Here is a 19,654-nt window from a genome sequence, read left to right as displayed (position 1 = left end):
CATACATATGAATCATATGCCCACAAGACAGCCCTCTATCTGTGTTGCACTGCAACTTCCACCATCATTAAGCATGCCCACCAACAATATCATTTACCAGTGATGGGAGTTCCAATTTACTAAATCTGATTCCCCTCAGATGTGAAGTGACCCTAAGGAATAAGGGAGAGGATACAGGAACCAACAGTATAAAGCCGACTTCCACAATCAGATGTCAGATGTTTTGCACCACAGCTTCCATCAACCCCAACTATGCCAATGATCACAGATGATGGGAACTGTACTTCAAAACATCTGGAATAAACTGGTTGGGGAAGGCTGTTAAGAGAAGATAATATACTATCCAGTGATCTTACATTCCTACTACTGAGACATATATTTTTAATTCATATATCTTCTGAGTATTTGGCTATATTTTGCTCTTGTTTTCTACACAATAACAGATAGCAGTACAGAATATCACTGCATTTTCTATTTTAATTCATTATAAAATCACACATGCACACCAAATTCTAGCAAGATACGATAAATTTGTAGAGATGGCCTTCAAACCATTATATTCTGAAACAAATGTGGACTAGTATTTCTAGGTAAGCCTGTCTCCTACACAATTCAGTGTTACTCAGTCAAACTGACAGCAGCTCTCTGAAGTCTCAAAAAAGAGACAGATTTTCTGACCAGCTGCATGCACACACACACACACACACACACACACACAAGACACCAAGGTCAAAATCAAAGTCCTCACGCTTGGGAAGACTACAGAACTACTGTACAGACACATTATTGAATCTGTTTAAAGAAAGAAACATCTATCTACATTTTTATCTAATATAGAAACAACAACAAATAATTCAGACAGAATTCAGCTTTCCTCAGTGGCAGTTCCTCCTCTCTAGGCAACCTCTACTTTCCATTTCCCTGTTGAAGATTTTGAGGTTATACAGAGGTGTAAGAAACTCCCATTCCTCTCCTGCTGAATCTTTCTTATCCCTAAGATAGCACAAGGAAATACCATTCATCTTCAAAGCCAGTAGAACACTCTTAAACTGCAACATTTTACCAAGTCTTTAGAGAAAGCCATTCAACCTAATTTCATCCTTGTTCAAAAACTAATACAGTCCCACTGAATGGCAAACCAGATACATATCCAACTAACAAAAAACCCCAAAACTTTCACATGAAATGGAAAATAAATAATTCCTAGGTGACAATACTCAACTATCTGTCTCTCGTACTAAGACACCGTTGCTAAGCTTCAGGCACAACCTGACCTAAATCTCATTCATTACAACAGCAATCAGCCATGCTATTAGTAGAACCAACCCATTCCATTCATGACTTTCCCCGTTTTTTTTTCTACACGGCCTCCGTGAAAGCAAGAAAGACTAACCTCCCGCCCCACCTCCCCCCATAGAGGTGCACACAAAAACAATGAACTTCGCAAGCCATACACATCAGTGCCTGTACGTGGAGAAACCAGCAAGGGCAGCTAAGCATGGCTACTTCCTCCCACAATGCAACGTGGGCCTCCTCCACTATTTCAAACCATTGATTCACGGAAGCAAAACCAAACGCCTGCCAACTCGCTCGCTCCCCCGCCCCTGCCCATCCTTCCCCGGCCGTACTTTATAAAACGAACAAACCTGCATTAAAAGGCGACGGTCTCCCTCTTCCCATTTCATTCAAGCCCCAGGATACCCCGAGTTTCCGGGTCCGAGTAAGATAAGCCCGCCCCATTCCCATGCCGTACGTGGGAAGGGCGCATCCGTAATTATTGTGGGGGATGAAGGAAGAGGAAAGCTGGGGTGGAGGGGGGGGTCTACTCACATCCGTCTATCTCCTCTTGCAGGTCCTCCTGGAGTAGCGACAGATCTAGGCGGGGAGATTAAAAGTATATACTGTAAATATATATACATATATTTAAAAAAACGAAACTAAAATAGGAACTCTAGTAGAAGGATTTCCCCTTTCCCCGTCTGAAGAAATCGCCGGAGCGTCTCACGGCTTTGCACCGCTTTCAACTCGGTAACAGACGGCCACACGCTCGCCCCTTTCTCACGTTCACAGGGGCGAGGAAGAACGTCTGGCAACAAATCCCACAAGCCCTTCCTACCACACATGCACATAGAAATACCAGCCACACGCATACTATTAATGGCGGGGGGGGGGCCGCCAGCAGCTCGAGAGAAAGATTCCCCCTCCCAACCTTCACCAGTTTCCACCCCACACGGGTGCAGGCGCGCCTCCACACAGTGGGAGAACCTCCCCTCCTCCGGTGCTCTCCCCCGACTGTACAGGAGTTACTGAGGAGGAGCCGGGCTCGGCAAAAAGCGGTCCTTATTATTATTTTTTGTTGTGGCTGTTGCTGCTTGGTTGGAAGGGGGGGAATTGCTCGGAGGTGCTTCTCTCGCGTTGGGACGGGGGTGGAAGGGAGGCGCTACCTACCCGCCATGTTTCTGCAAAACCTCCCCGCCCGATTCCAGGGGTCTACATTGATCCCGCCAGGGCAGCAGGAGGCGAGGGCTCAGGATGGAAAGGGGACCCGGTTTCGGAGAGCGGCGGCGGCGGCGGGGTGAGGCCTTTGGGCCCAGGCGGCGTTTCCGGACGTCGCCGGGAGAGTAGTGTCACACACAGGAAAAAAAAAGAGCCAGAGAGGGAGGGGTCTCCGCCGGACACACCAACGGCTTCCCCCGCCTCCGCCAGGGAGGGAAAAGAGGGCGAGCCTGACACACGGGCAAGCCCAGCCGCGGCCGCGCTTTTGCCTTCTTCCTCGGCCCGACTCGCTCCACGCTCAGAGGCCGCCTCCGTCGGGCGCAGCTTGAGAGGAGCGGCCCGACGTGGGCCGAGCCGGTTGAGGCAGACGGCGCGACTGGAGGCACTTCGAAAAACACGAGTCTTTCTGCGGGCCCTGCCCTTGCGTTTCGCAGCTTCCTGAGGGGAGCGGTTTCGTGATCCTGACCCTGCATTGTCTTCCCCCCCCCCCCGTCCCGTATCCCTTCCCACGTTCAGTTGCCTGCGTCCGTGTACGGACACACACGGGCGCGCCCGCGCGCCTACCTCGCTCCCGCGGCGGCCCGCAGAGGGCCCAAGTCCCACAGCTATAACTTGTAGCTCTTTCGCCGCACTTCGCTTTAGAGTCATGCACTTGGCTTCGGCGTTTTATCTTTTTCCCCCAGATCCAAATCTGGCTCTGATTTTCCCTACTGTTTGTTTTCCTGTTACTTGGCTCTGGTTGTCACTTCTCTTTTTACTGCGTCCTTCCCTCCCATCGCCATCTGACACTTTCTTTGCCCACCCTCCCTTTGTTTAGCAGTGTCCGGATTGTCGCTGCTTCATCTTTCTGTGACTTCCTTTCATCCTTCCTCTTAGAGCTGCTGACTTTCAGCACTTTTTGCTACCTTCTTACACTGTTCTGCTTTAAACCCAGCCAAAAAAAAACACATTCCGGAGTCTGCAAAACTGAACTTACTATTTGAACTGTATCTGAAACACTGGTTTATAGGATGCCAAATGGAGCTTTGAGGTCCGACACACAACAGTAAGTAGAGCAGATCATTGTGACGTCATTCTATAAAGAACCGCCTTCTGGGGTTGATAATTCCAGAGTTGTTGTCAGTGCAGGAGGAAGACGGTATTTGTGGACAAGTAACTCTGGTTTGTGTGTATCTTGTTCATAATAATTTAAAGGTTGTATACAAAATAACAGTCCGATAATAAATTTTGATCTTCTAAGTAGCAAAGCACGTGCACATAATTTTCAACAACCCAAACTTCAAATCTATTTAATAATGAGGTGAACACTGAGGAGTTCTAGAGCTGACATACATTTTTACACCCCCATTTCAGGAGAATCTCATACTATTAGCACCTATTTTTCTATCAGGTGATTTTAAATCAGAACTAGTCTGTATAAGTTAGTAAAAAGTGTTCAGATTTTATATTGGCTATTAACTCATGAAGAGGGCAATTCTATTCAAATGTTGACTTATTTGTAATTAAGGGTCACTGAATGTAGAACTACTTGCTAGCAAACATGGACAGGATTCTACTGTAGGCGAGCCAGTATTCTGTCATTGCCACACCCTTAGATTTGAAATACAGAAATAGCCCATTATTCCTGTTTTACAGGCCTATGATTGTAATTACTGTACTGACATAACTTCAAATCTTTTAAGCAGTTATTGTGCATTATCTATTAGAGCTCTGTATATATTACTCATCTTTAAATATATGAATGAATACGCTAAGCAAATAAATTGATTCGTCTCTCGCTACTCACTTTTGGATTTACAGTTGCATACCTTATGGCATAGGAAATCCACATAGATATTAGTGAAAACTTCTGCTTATAGGTGGAATATGATGCTAGTACTGTACTAAAGGACAGCATTCTTTGTATTCTCAAAGGCTTTCACGGCCGGGATCTGACGGTTGTTGTGGGTTTTTCAGGCTCTTTGGCCGTGTTCTGAAGGTTGTTCTTCCTATCGTTTCACCAGTCTCTGTGGCTGGCATCTTCAGAGGACAGGAGTCAGAACTTTGTGCTCTGCTGCAATTTGTTTGGATAGTTGAGTATTTATAGCTGTGGGATCAGCTTTTTGTCCTTTTTAGGAGATGGGTGATTGTTGTGAACAATGTTTTGTTGTTGTGGTGGTGGTTGTCTTGTTGTGATAAGGGAGAAAGATTATTTGTCACTGTGATTGATGGGTGTCATTAGCTGGTCTTTTGTGTGCAGTGATCATCAGTCCTTGTAGCTGGGTAGAATTCGTTAACCTTTTGCAGGCTGTACTGTATTTTTCAGTGCTGGGAGCCAGGCTTTCTTGAATTTTAAGCTGTCTTTTTTGTTGAAGCTCTGCTGGTGTTTGTGGATTTCAATGGCTTCCCTGTGCAGTCTAACATAATGATTGCTGGTGTTGTCCAGTACTTCTGTGTTTTGAAATAGAATTTAATGTCCAGCTTGTTTTAGGACATGTTCAGCTACTGCCAATTTTTCCAGTTGTTTTAGTATGCAGTGTATTTCATGTTTTCTGATTCTGGTGTGGATGCTGCATTTTGTGGTTCCAATATATACCTGGCCACAACTGCAAGGCCACAGAGACTGGTGAAACGTTAGGAAGAACAACCTTCAGAACATGGCCAAAGAGCCCAAAAAAACCACAACAACCACAGCATTCATTATTCCTCCTCCATCTCCTTTTACGTATTTGTCAGGACAAGTCAAGGGCAAAAGCACCAACATTTTAGGCACATAAGTTATCAATCTTCCTCTCAATTTTTGTAAAGACCAGATATTAGAAGCTGGATTGTAGACATTAAAGGTCCTCAGAAAAAGAACCACAACTGTTCTCAGCTTATATCAGTAGAGCCTCGCCAACAGTGATTTCAGTGGTCAACGCTTATCATGCAGTTGGATTTTTTTAAATGTTATGAACCTACCCTAGGCCATTTGCAGAGCTGGTTGAGATAGCAGGTGGTCTGCAGTAGCTATACTGGAGAGGTTGGAAGGGGGGGGTAATGTAAGAACTGCCATTAACATCAGTGGCTGCCAGCTTGAAACAAGACACAGCTATTCCAAGCATTGTTTGACTATTTTCCATTTTCTCAACAGCAAGTCAGGTCAAGACTATGAAGTAGCCTACAGCTTCTACCTGTATTAGCATATTTGTAATGCAAATTGCTAAGACTGAAACCATTACATATCTGTGTACAAATAAATTGAGAAATTACTGGTAGGTAGGTGTGGAGTAGTGGATAACTTCCCTTTCTGTATCATTGCTTGAGATTAGCAAACAACAGCAAAACAAAAGCCCATGTGTAGTGCAAAGTTTGGACTTTGCATATTTATTTGTTGATTCATTTGTACAGGTTCCATTCCTAAATTATAAAAGTTGCAACAATAAATGGACCCCGCCAATAAATTATCAGTGTGAAGAATGTCCAATTTCAATAACTAAAATTTTTTTAAAATAAAAAAGTGTGCATTATAGTCTTCAGTTAAGTATGGTTACATTTTCATTAAAATTCAGATAATTTTAATAGAAATAACTACCTGGGATGATTTTGAAAATATATTGGGGATAGTTAACTACAGTTCAGCATGCTTGTCCAGTGAGGTATAATTATTATCAGAATTCAGACTATAGTCTCGTGTGTGTGTGGTTTTTTTTAAGTTCATATTTTAAAAGGTTTTATAGTTCACACATGGCACATCAGCCATTTGACCTACAATATACTATATATTTGAAGTGGGCAAGAGAGGAAAGAAGAAGAAAAATTCTGACTTTAGAAGAGGATGTTTCTTTTAAAGTAATACAGAAAGAATGGTGAGTGACATACCTACCTCTCATAGCTCAGTTTTCTTGAAGGTTAAATAAAGTAGCAAGTAGAAGTACAGAGATACATGATTGGCTGCTATTTATCTCTTGTTCTGGAGATGTCATAATCCTACCATGACAATGAGCTTTTCCTTGTGTACCAAAAAGAAAGTCATTTTTTTTCCTACATTAGATGGTGCGATTCCTGGATCTTCCTGATTAGTCCTACTGACACCGTGGTTACAGAAAACATTTACTGTATTATGTAGAGACATATCTTGATTTACCTCCGGGTGTACATTCTGATGGTTGCAGCCAGTCATGATTCCCCAATAAGCACATCAGTATGATGGACAAATTTGTGATATTCATACATTAAATTTTGAGAGGTATTCTTAAAACAACTTTGGTGTATTGCATTATATGTGTGCAGTGGTCTTACCTAGGATTTCCTTTTCATACTTATTCCATTATCACTAATTACTTCAATTTGTCATGGGATGCTGCTTTTGGCATCTGTCCTTTACCTGTTGAAATTAGTCCTGAAAGGTACTGCTGCTCAGCTACCGTGTTTCCCCGAAAATAAGACAGGGTCTTATATTAATTTTTGCTCCAAAAAACCCCATTAGGGCTTATTTTCAAGGGATATTTGATTTTTTTTCATGTACAACAATCTACATTTATTCAAATACAGTCATGTCATCTTCTGGTTGCTGCACAATGCTGCACAATGGTGGAGGGTGGGGTTTCACTTAACGGGCTTATTTTGGGGGTAGGGCTTACATTACAAGCATCCTGAAAAATCATATTAGGGCTTATTTTCAGGTTAGGTCTTATTTTTGGGGAAACGGTACCTGATGTTCTTCAGACCTGTATCAACCATAAAAACCTGTGTCTCCTTCTTCTACTAGAACTTTTTTGTCCTTTTCTGTCACATCAAATTATCTTTTTTGCTTCTACTCCAGTGGCCTATTGCAGTGTGACATACCACATTGGTATATTTCTTACAGAATGAATGAAAGAAATATTCAGAAATAGACTATTTCTTTTAAAATATAAGCATTAGATACCATATTTGCCGACATACAAGATGACTTTTTGGCCCTGAAAAACATGCCTCCAAGTGGGGGGGGGTCGTCTTACACGCCGGGTGCAAACCCTCCCTCTCTCCCAGTGAAGTCACTTACCTGGTAGTAAGACCGAGTAGACCGAGCTCCTTGGTAGCCTGGGAACAGCCTGACTCTAGCGCCGAACAGCTGACTGTTGGGAACCAGCAGAGAGGCGGCAGCCATTTTGAGATGCGACCACATAGCCGCTGCCTCTCAAAACGGCTGCCGCCTCTCTGCTGGTTCCCAGCAGTCAGCTGTTCGGCACCGATGCTGTCCTTCTTCCAGCAAACCCTCGCTCTCTCCCAGCAAAAGGAACCAAAAGTGGCAAAACGAACTCTCCCCATGATCCAGCCAAAGCAGAATCACTCATGTGGAAGAGGGGGTAGTCTTATATGGCAAGTATATAACAAACTCTACATTTTGAGTGGAAATGTTGGGGGGTCATCTTATACGCCCAGTCGCCTTATACGTCAGCAAATACGGTAATCATGCATTTCAGACTCCTAGGAATAATTTACAAAGCAGATGCCAGAGAAAAGAATGAGGTCCCCACCAACAAAATTCAGGCCTACCTTGTCTCCACTATGTATGTAAAGGAAATTTATTTTACAGATAAAAGTATTCTAGAGACCAGGCAATGACAGGGAGGGAAATTTAGAGACCAGTTAATAGTTTTCAAAGAGCCTGGCCATATGTTATAATCTACTATAGCTGAGCCATTTGAGTGAAATATAAGCTTCAAATTAGTAGGGATATAAATTTTGAAATCTCTTGACAACCCTATGTGTTCTTTGTTCAGAGATTATTCTAATAAAGGCATGAGTGGTTTTGTTACACAACTACTTACAAAAATTGTGGGTAACAGGTGCCATCTTATACAGTGGCCCCATGTGCAGTGGTAATATGGGACCTGTAGTGCAAAAAAGTAACATTTTAAATATTTAATATTAGAAAAAAACATTCTTTCACCTATTTCATACTGGATGGATTGCCTCTTCTAAAATGGCATCATGTGTCAAAAACAAACAATCCTTTATTCCCTTTTAAGCTATTGTTCTATATGGACTTACATTGTACCCACTGTCCACATAGGTCAATGGCTTAGGTATCTGGCTGTGGAACCAGAGATTCAAAGTTCAGTTCTTCATGCCGCCTCCTGTATGTAGAGCCATGACCTCGGGCAAGCTGCATGGTCCCAGGGTGCGCCCAGAATAAGGGCATGGTAAACAACTTCTGAGTATTATCTACCTGGAAAGCCCTCAAAAAGGATCACCATAAATCAGAATTGACTTGACCGCACATTATGATTATTATTTTACAGATGTATGCATAACTCATATGAGTGATCAACTAAGATTCCTTTAATCAGTTCACAACCTCATTGAATGCATATGTGTACGTTAACATATATGAAAATTTTTGGAAAGTAACAGCAATTTTTTTAGTCACAATGTAAGTATACTGTGTAATTTTGTTTGTTTCAGAAGTATGTGCCCCTGTGCAAAGCTTTTTTGGTGAAAGTTGTACAGTTAACTTCTTTATATAGTGGCTAAGAGAAAAGTCAACCTTTCTAGCCTTGGGCAAACTAGATAAGTACCCCAAAAGAAGGGAATAGTAAACTAGTTTTGAGTACACTATGCCTAGAAGTCCCTGGAAAGGGTCACCACAAGTGGGATTGGACTTGATGGCATGGTGTAATTATTGTTATGTTAGGGTACATTTATTCATACAGTAAACCTACTTGTGGGAAAACTATACAGTACATTGATCGGAAGGCAAGAGGAATATTGTTATTAGACCTCTCAAAATTACAAACAAAAGCTAAGTACCAGCTCCATACAAGTCTTCATCCGGCTGGGCTCCACTGGATGGTGCAGAAAAAACATAAAAACTCCAAAAATCATGACTACATTTCAAAACTGAATTTCAAAACAGCAGCTTCTACTCCTGACTTGATTTTCCATTTTGAAACCCACTTTTAACAAAGTAGCTTAGTGTCTGTGCATAATTTTTTGAGTTCTTAATCTTTTGTTTTGTTTTCTCTACCATTCACAGCACTGTGGTTCCCCAGTATGGGAATGAAAGCCAGCTTCTGTCTCTAATTTGTAGTGGTTTTAAAACAGATAAACATTTACCCTCGTCTTCAGATTGTGTACAAGATCCACACTGCAGTACTTACTTTCTTTTACTTTATATAAGTTTGATAGTGTTGAATTCTCTAGCACTCTGCAAACAATAGGGACCTCCAGGTGAACTTTATAGTAAGCTGTCTTGTAAGGAGAGATGATAAAGGTTTGGTGAGTTATAGCTCTGTCAGAATTCCATGCAAAGTTGGAATCCAAAGCTACTATAACAATGTATTGATGACAAAACTCCTCAAAATTGATATAGAGGTAAAAATTGAAACCAGTAAATCAGTAGCAGTTTGGATTGTTTGTGTCAAATAAGGCTAATTTTTAATAATTGTAGTATTATTAGAGAAGAAGTGGATCCAATTTAGAGATTCTGTCAAAGGCATGTTGTTTGTTGTGTTTTGCTATATCTATCTGAAAATAAAACTATCAACACAATGGCCTTTGGTTCCATACACAGTTGTCCTGCTCATGTTGCTGGCCGGAATCCAGGATTTTACTCCATATATAGGAAAAATCAATATAAATCAATATTATTCCAATATAGGAAAAATCAGATTATGAGGCAGCACTTTCTTTTGCTTCCTCCTTTGTTCAAATCAAAATCTCTGTCTCTCTCTTTCCCTAAATATTGTATGTACTGAGACAGATACTTGCTTGGTTCATCTTGGCACTAACAGGAAGGAATTTTTCTAGCCCAAGAAAATTCCTGGGATTGAACCTGAGACCATCTGTATGCAAAATGTGTGCCTTGCCACTGAGGTATGCTTCCTCCCTTCAAACTTTGGATCTGTTTTCCACCAATTCACCCCACTCCTACCGTCTCTAGAGATAGGGTGGTGGTAGAGAAAAAGACCTCCTAGATGGATTTGGGTGCCTGACAGATGACAGCAAAATCATTTTTGAAAGGAAGAGAAAAAATCCAGTAGAATAATTCACAGGTGTAACACACTTTAATGACAGCTACTGCGAAAGTAGAGGAATGATATCCTAATCCTGTTAGCCAGTGGGGGGTGCTTTCAGTTGGGAAGTTTAAAGTATATTGAAATGAAATTACCGTATTTTTCGCTCCATAAGACGCACCTCTCCATAAGACGCGCCAAATTTTTAGGAGAAGAAAACAGGAAGAAAAATCTGTTTTCTTCTCCTAAAAATTGGTGAGCCTTATGGAGAGGTCCGTCTTATGGAACACAACCTAGGACCATTTGGAGGCTCACCCAGCCCCCCCGAAGGCCATAGGGGGCAAAATCACCACCTTCTGGGGCTCTTTTGAGGCTTGGAAAGCTTCAGAAAAGCCCCAGAAGGTGGCAATTTCGCCCCCTCTAGCCTGGTGGGGGGGCAGGGTGAGCCTCCAAAGGGTCCTAGAGTGTGTTCCAGGACCCTTTAGAGACTCACCCTGCCCCCCCGAAGGCCATAGGGGGCAAAATCACCACCTTCTGGGGCTCTTTTGAGGCTTGGAAAGCTTCAGAAGAGCCCCAGAAGGTGGCAATTTTGCCCCCTCTAGCCTGGTGGGGGGCAGGGTGAGCCTCCAAAGGGTCCAAGAGTGTGTTCCAGGACCCTTTAGACTCACCCTGCCCCCGCCCGGGGGTCAGAGGGGGCAAAATCGCCACCTTCTGGGGCTCTTTTAAGGCTTGGGAAGCTTCAAAAGAGCCCCAGAAGGTGGCGATTTTGGCACCCCTGGATCCGTGGGGGGGGAAGCATGGCAAGGGTCCAAGGGAGCCTTCCAGACCCTTGTCACACTCCCCCACCCACACCCCCCACGGGGCCAGCACGGGCAAAATAGCGACCTTCCAGGACCTTTTGAGAAGCTTTCAAGCCTCTCAAAAGGTCCTGGGAGCTGGCGATTTTGCCCCCCCTGGACCCGTTGGGGGGGTGGAGGAAGCATGGCAAGGGTCCAATGGAGCCTTCCAGACCCTTGCCACACTCCCCCCCCCCACGGGGCCAGCGTGGGCAAAATAGCGACCTTCCAGGACCTTTTGAGAAGCTTTCAAGCCTCTCAAAAGGTCCTGGAAGGTCGCTATTTCGCCCGCGCTGGCCCCGTGGGGTGGTGGGGGAGCATCACAAGGGTGCTGGAAGGCTCCCTGGGACCCTTGCGACGCTCCCCCCCAGTCACCACCTTCGCACCATAAGACGCACGGACTTTCTACCCCCCTTTGGAGCGAAAAAAAGTGCATCTTATGGTGCAAAAAATACGGTAAATAAACTGTTGTGAAAATTTGTATCTTCCTCTTGCCTTTTGAAAATGTAATTGGATGTTATTATGGGATATATGAAAAACAGAGAAATCCTTATTGTGAAATACAATGTTTTTATTTGATCAAAGAAGAAATCATTATGAATTGTAATGTACTTTTCACATGACTTTAAAATATGGTTTGGTTTACTTGTATCCATTTAAATTTTCTTTGGATGATTACTCATAGAACGTGGTTGTGGAAGTATTTGTCGTCCATTTGTTTCTGCAGAACCCAGTTACAAATACAGTTCCAACAGACTGAGCATCTCTAAGACATCTGAAATTGGAAGTTCATATTGGTTGGCAGTGCACGTTACCCTCATGCCTCTTTGGCAGTACACACACTGGCTGTCTATAAAGAAAACTTCTATCTCTTTTTGGCATAGTGCACAATATAAGCCTGTTTACTTGGTAATAAGTCTAGAGTTAATGTAATGCTCTTTTTATACTTTACAGTGTAAAATAAAGGAATTGAAAGGCAGCCTTGTGGTTTGTTTTATTTTTCAGCTGCCTGCATTACAAGAAACAATATTCTTGATTCATGATAGTTACAGTCGTGTTGGTATAATATCCTGAAGAATTGACTTACAGAGTTTTCTTATGCCATTCAACAAGGTATTAAAATTACTAGCCTAGAATACCAGATGGAAGTCAAGTAGCATATACCATATTTAATTACACAGTTCTAATCCATCCATAAATCCATATAGACCTCTCTCTCTCTCTCTCTGTCTTTGTTTTGCTCTCTCTGTGTCTGTGTTCCAAATGCATTGTGCAAAAATCCTATTACATTCCCCAAACGTTATTTCAATTTATTTAGTTCACTATCTTCAAAGATAATTGAAATGGCCAATGAACATATCAGTAACAGTTAGGGCAAATTATACTAGAAAAGCAGTGGAATGTAAAGATAAGCTACACATAATTGTACCTAAACATTGCCAGCTTGTTTAATGTTCATGGTTCTTGTGGCAAATTATTCTTAGTTTTTATTAACATTCAGTAATGTTGAGTTTGGTTACAATAAAGTTAAGCATGCTGGTTTTCAAATAGTAAAGCCTTACCGATATATTAGTTTACCTTTGACATAGACTTTGACTTGGTGGTATTTTCACATAGGCTGTAGTACAGTATGTGTGAGGATGAGAATGAGGAGGATAAATAGTTACAAGGATTCCTCATGGATTATTTGTTTGCTTATATTTATTACGTGCTTATAAGTCAGTCTTAATATTTCCCATATTGTGGTGGAGTGTGAGACAGAGAAAAAGCAGCCTCCCTAAAACTATGTAGTGAGCAAGATTCAAACTATCTACTTCCTGATTTGTATTTTGTAATGCAGTACACTAATGCTGTAATTTCATTCAGGCAAACTGTATCATTTGAGGACTTGCACATTTGGGTCCATTTTAATTGTTTCAATAAATAAGTGGGGTGGATGAGCTCTTTGTAATAGTACAGTAATGGGAGGTTGAACACAGATTGTTGCTAAGTCTTGATTTGCATAATAAATTATAGCCTTCTTGGGCTATAATTCAGTTCTTTCCCCCTTGTGGTTATAGAAATATAATATTAGCTGTCACTTAATAAAAACTTTTTATGTTTTATTCAGTTAGGTTTCCTGTGAGTGCTGTCACCCCCACCTAAGGTTTCTATAAAAGTTAAACTTCCAGAGCTGTTTGAAGTTGTTCTTGATCATCTCAGAGTGCAGGACATGTAACAATGGGCTCAGCCTACATGAAGCTAGATTTCTGTTGAATATCAGGAAAAACTTCCTGTTAGAGCAGTGTGGCAATGGGACCAGGTGCCTTGAGAGGTGGTGAGTGCTCCAGCTGTGGAGGCATTCAAGAGAAAATTAGACAACCATCTGTCAGATATATTTTGATTTTGATTCCTCCATTGAGCAGGAGGGTGGACTCAATGGCCTTATTGGCCTTTCCAATTCCATTATTCTATTGTTATGTTGTTGGTCCAGACATGACAACTGCTTCCACATACGGTCCTTTATTCCAAATATGACATGACATACACAAGACACACATTCAATAAATACCCATAACTCCACCCCCCAATCAAACTGTCTAGGCATCACCTCATTACAAGGTCCACCTGTCTCCTACAGCTGTCAGAAATCTCCTTTAAAGTGCCCCGACACACTACACCCCTCCCCCCTAAGACAAGATTGTACCCGGTTACAATCATAATCTTGCAAATAACAGCGAGGTGCCTGTCCTCACTGATAATGTGTTAACTCATTATCTTCAGCCTGGCCATTGGGACCCAATGGATCGGGCTGTTCCAACGTTGATGCCTCTCCACGTTCCCCAGCATAACTACCGTCTGGTCTTAACACTGTTGATGGATCTATAATGGGCTGTGGCACAATCTCTGCTATCCAAGATGTCCCGGCTTCTGGTGTGTCTGTCTCTGGGTTGTCCTCAGCTGCTGACATCCTTCTTGGCCACCTCTGCCACAGCTGATCCAGACATTGCAATTCCTGGCCCTCAGGCGTTGTCACTCAATATGACACTGGCCCAGTTGGCATAGCTATTGTTGCTGGCACCCAATCAGGGCCCCTACCATAATTACCATAATTACAGGCATAAACCAGATCCCCAGGATGAAAAACCCTCCACTTTCCCCAATAATTGTTGTGATTCTTCTACTGGGTGCAGCCTATCAAGGATCGTAGTCAACCTTCTATTCATTAAAAGCTCCGCTGGACTGCGCCCTGTTGTAGAGTGGGATGTAACATGTTGTTGGCAACAACAATGCTGCCAACCAGTCTTGCCAATTCCCTCTAGCCAGTCACTGGAGAGTGTCTTTCACTGTCCTTACCATTCTCTCTGCCTCCCCATTAGTAGATGGGTGAAAGGGAGCTGATGTCACATGCTGAATAGCATTATCTTCCATAAACTGCTTACATTCTGCTGACATAAACTGAGCCCCATTATCTGAAACAATAGTGTCCGGCAAACCATGTGTCGCACAAAGCTTTTGAAGTGCATGAACAACAATGGATGTGGATATACTGGACATGGACTACCTCCAACCATTTAGAAAAAGCATCAAGTACAATAAAGAATACTTACCCCTGAAAGGAACCAGCAAAATCTATGTGGAGTTGGGACCAAGGGCCTCGTGCCACCTCCCATGGATGGACAGGAGCCTGTGCTGGCGATGGTCTTGACTCCTGACACATGAGACAAGAATAAACCTATTCTTCAATGGTCTTATCCATCTTAGGCCACCAAATATAACTATGGGCTAGTACCTTCACACGCACTATACCTGGGTGGCTGACATGTAGTGCCTCAAGCACTTGTTGTTGCAACCGGCTTGGAATAACAACTCGACTCCCCCAAAGCAAACAAACTTTGTGCACTGAGAGTTTGTTCTGTCTACAACTAAATGGCTGGAAATCGTCCATCATTTAGCCCTCTGGCCATCCCTTCCACACCCAATTAAGGGCATGGGCTAGCATGCAGTCCTTAGCTGTGTGAGCTGCTACATCAGTAACCCACACTGGGGGCCGAGACAACTCTTCCAGTAATAACACATGGTGAGCTGGTGCCACATCAACAGATGGATCTGGCAGCGGAAATCGACTGGGGGCACCAGCATTATCTAACACCTTACCTGGGCGGTGCCTCAGATTATAAGAGTAAGCTGACAAAAACACTGTCCACCTCAGCATTCATGGGGACAAAATCTGTGGGGTCTGTTTCTCTAGAGTAAAAATTCCTAAAAGAGGTTTATGATCTGTAATAATAACAAAATGCTGCCTGTACAAGTAATCATGAAATTTCTTAAGCCCAGCTGCAATAGCCAAAATTTCCTTGTCAATTTGAGCATAAGTACGCTCTGCTGGTGACAAGTCCGTGAAAAATAAGCAGTAGGTGCCTTCTGACCAAAATTTGGCATTTTGTGACTAAGGACCACCCCAATTCCATACGGGGAGACATCTGCAGCCAGAAGAAGTGGATTCTTCTCATCAAAGTGTGTCGAAACACTTTCTGAGGACAACAACTCCTTAACTGCCCTAAAAGCCCTAGCTTCCTTCCTGCCCCAATTCCAGGGGGTGGATGATTCTAAAAGGCTATATACCAGCTTTGCCACTGATGCCTAATGAGGTAAGGAGGCGTGATAAAAATTCAACAGCCCCAAAAAGGACTGCAATTCCTTTCTTATTGTAGGCTCTGATGCACTACATATAACCTGCACCTTTTCTGAGGTAGGATGAATACCAGTAGTGTCAATCAGGAGTCCAGGGAATTCCACCTGTGGGACTCCAAGCTGACACTTCTCCTGATTAACCTTCAAACCTGCTGCCTGAAGTTTACTTAACACCATACGGAGTTGCTCGGCTAGTTCAGCCACACAACCTGCAGCTACCAAAACGTCATCAAAATATGAAATGACACTTGGCAACCCTCTCAAGAGGCCTCCCATAATGCCTTGAAATATCCCAGGGGCTACACTGATACCAAACTGTAATTGCTTTACCTTAAAAGCCCCCCTATGTCTTATGATTGTTTGTGCCACTGCAGTGGCATCATCTACTGGTAATTGTTGATAAGCCTGGGCCAGATCAAGCTTTGCAAATATCTTTCCACCATTCAGCGATGCCAGAAGATGACTTACTACTGGCACCGGGTATGCATGCTGTTGTACATTTGTAATCGCCGCAAATCCACATGGTCCCATATGCCTTAAGAGGAGTAACAAAAGGTGTCCCCCATCGAGCATGGGGCACTGCCTCTAGGACCCCCTAAGCTATCAAATGATCCACTTTTTCATCAGTTTTAGGCTTAAGGGCAAATGGAACCCGATGTGCCTTTAAACGGACACTGTTGGATTCAAATTAAACAAAATAGGTGGCCCAGTGTAACTCCCCAAAGATCTGTTAAAGACTGCTGCAAACTCCTTACACACAGCTGTAACATCCACATGCGTGATTTGTTGAATACCAGAAATATAGATGCCCAATGGGTCAAACCATTCCAATCCCAGTAGGCTTGGTGATTGCCCTTTTGCCACTACCCCACATAATAGCCCCCTGAAGTCTTTATAGGCTATTTGAAAGGTGCCCATCCCCAGCACAGGAACCTGATTGCTCTGGAAATCCTTAAGAAGTACATCACATGGCTCCAATTTGTGCTTCCACCCCTTAGGACAAATCTGCTGGAGTGTCTGGTCTGCAGTGATAGACAATGCAGAACCCGTGTCCACCCCCATTTCACAGGGCACATCCTGAATTCTTACAGTCACTCTGATCTTTGATTGAATTGATGGCTGAAAAGTAATCACAAAGCTGTCTCCTTTAATCTCTGGCAGTTCAACAGAAAGCAAGGAAAGGGTGTGACACTCGCCTTGCTGATTGTAGCCCTTTCTGGATGCCCAAGTCACTTGACGATTCCCCCTTTCTGCTGCTCTCGAGTAAGGGGCAGCACGACAGGCACGAGCAATATGCCTCACCTTGACACACCTTTGGCACTGTACATTCCCGAATTAACACGCCTTCCTCAGGTGGGACCTGCCACAACTGCCACACAGATTTTCTGGTGGTACTTTTACTCCCTGGCTTCTCTGATGGATGACTCGCATTACAGCTTCTACCTCCTCCTCCCTAAAAGAGGAGTCCTCCCACTGCCCTTGATGGACACTTTCCGACTTACTAAACCGTGGAAGAGCCTTTTCCTGTTGAATTTCTTTTGTAAATTTCTGTGTAGTTTCTTCAGCTAAAATCTCCTCATAAGCTGTTTTAAAATCCAGACTGTTCCTTGTAAACAATCGAAGTTGCATTTTTTTTTGTCCCTTATACCACAAACCAACCTGTCTCCCAACTTTTTACCCTGAGGGCCACACTGAATACTTTCAAGATCTTAGAGGGCTGAAGACACATACACATACACCCTCGCACAGGGTTAAGGGAATAGGCTGGATAAAATGGCAAGGAGGGCTGGATGTGGCCCATGGGCTGTAGTTGGAGACCCTGATTTACAGTAACATTTGGAACAATGGTCTTTCTAGCCCAGTATTGTTCATTTTAATTAGCAATGTCTCTAATGGTCTCTGGTAGTGTTTTTTTCTCTGATTCCTGCTACAAGTGGTCCTTTCAGTTTGGATAACAAATACTGAAACATGGAGCTTCTCCATGCAATATCTGTGTTCTGTCACTGAGCTATACTGTCTACCCTGCTTATTATGCTGTTATTTGCTTGAGTTATAGTTGAATATCCTATATTTTGTTTACATAAGGAAAATGCAAAACAGTGTGTCCTTGCTTGACTGAGCTGTAAAATAGAGTTGGGGAGACAGAGGAGGAAGGAGTGCCCTGAGTTGTTTTTCTTCTGCTTTAAACATACTGCAGTATGACATATTCCTCAGAAATGTTTCTCTAACCACAGCTCTTTGAATGCAGACAAATTGTTGTGGTGGTTCCTGGAACATAACGGGTCAGAAACTGTTTATAACTCAAGTAAATGTCTGTACTTTTTCTTCTTTATAAGAATGTGTATATAAAGAAGATTGTCCTTATGTTTGCTTATCTTGCTTGACCCAGACTTTTGCCTCAGTGCCACTCATTTATCAGATTTGATGCTTTTGTTTAGAATAATATTTATACTACATTATAAAGTTTTTTGCTTTTGATCTGTAAGGTATCTAAGCCTCTATAAGACTATCAGTAAAATGATTTCCTTGTATAGAACACAGATATAACTCACACATCACAAATTCCAGGGTAACTGTTAAAATAGCTTGAGAGCTATCGAGGAAGAAGTGTGATTATGCCTTAATTTTTGCAGACTGTAGCCTATGCCTCCTTTTTATTGACTACTTTGACATATATCTGTAGAAGCTTACCCAAGAAATATGTTGTTTGTAAAAATCAGGTGCAGAAACTAATTGGACCCATTTTTCTGGTTATTAAGAGAGAATGGGAGCATTCCATTAAATCTTGATACAGTATAGTAATCTTCTTGTTTCTGACCCAGTCTTTTCTTCTAGAAACCCCACTTCTGATTGTTACATTCTTGAAAGTGCACCAAATATTTTCTGTTTCTGTTCTAGCAGGAGATATATGCTTTAGTGTTTTGTACATGTATTTTGGATACACTTGGGCCACATATTCATCCTATGCCTTTCACTTTCTCCTCCCTCAGATTCTGAGTATTCTTTTGAGAAACCTGGTAGACTAGGGTGTGGGAATACACTATTATATGCTTTTTTAATGTCTTTGTGAACCCCAGGGGAAGCATTGGGACATTTGTTTGATTGAAATGTCAACAGTATAAAGCCAACACACAGTTCCATTTCCCATTTCTGCCTCTCAGTTCAAAGGAAGCTGCAAAAACCTTCATCAGGTGACAAAGTTATTTGGGAATGGGTAAGGGCACATAAGATAAGGCTTAATTTATTTTAAATGGAAATATTGCGAGTAAGGGTACATGTGTGACAATGGTCTTAGATTGGGTTCCACTTCCCATTAAGAGCCAACCATGTGGCTTGCAGAATTCTTTTGGATGTGATGCTATCTATGCAGTCACAGATGGTGGCAGTCATTAGGGTGTTTTTAATTAGCTTTAATTAACTTGCCAGCTATACTCCAGATTAGAGAAACTAGACCTTACTCTGGTGATACCTAGAAAAGAATGGTGCTAATGTACTTCATGTAGAGCAACCTTTAAAATTATTTGAAGGCTTCAGCTGGTATAGAATACAGCTGCCCGGTTGCTTTTAGAGCTAATACATAGGTGTAATAATTATTTTGTTATACCTGCACTGGGTGACAGTGTATTCTAGAGTCAAATTAGAGTGCTGATTGCCTTTAAGAGTTCTGAACAACTTGCAGCCAGGTTA

At 42.5% G+C, this 19,654-nt stretch overlaps 1 protein-coding gene across 15 annotated transcripts in view; it reads right to left on the bottom strand.

Annotated features, from left to right (window-relative positions):
* The window catches only part of PPP4R1 (protein phosphatase 4 regulatory subunit 1), a 54,066-nt gene extending 50,504 nt beyond the window's left edge, over positions 1 to 3,562 (bottom strand). For 3 of the 15 annotated variants that reach the window (XM_078391523.1, XM_078391528.1, XM_078391529.1), the window contains exons 1-2: positions 3,473 to 3,562; positions 1,831 to 1,875 (exon numbers count right to left, since the gene is read on the bottom strand). Coding sequence is in view for 7 of the 15 variants with exons in the window: in XM_078391520.1 (XP_078247646.1) it covers positions 1,647 to 1,746 (100 nt within the window). In the remaining 8 variants the exon portion in view is untranslated. Of the gene's footprint in view, positions 1 to 1,454; positions 1,611 to 1,646; positions 1,876 to 2,152; positions 2,303 to 2,448; positions 2,587 to 3,060; positions 3,277 to 3,472 lie in introns of those variants that run through there. The other 12 variants (XM_020793535.3, XM_020793540.3, XM_078391521.1 and 9 more) reach the window with 10 other exon arrangements.
* Positions 3,563 to 19,654: the final 16,092 nt, after the last annotated feature.

The sequence above is a fragment of the Pogona vitticeps genome, chromosome 4 (genome assembly GCF_051106095.1).
Source record: "Pogona vitticeps strain Pit_001003342236 chromosome 4, PviZW2.1, whole genome shotgun sequence".
NCBI lineage: Eukaryota > Metazoa > Chordata > Lepidosauria > Squamata > Agamidae > Pogona > Pogona vitticeps.
Note: the sequence above shows the minus strand (reverse complement) of the source record. Positions and strands in the feature narration are given on the sequence as shown.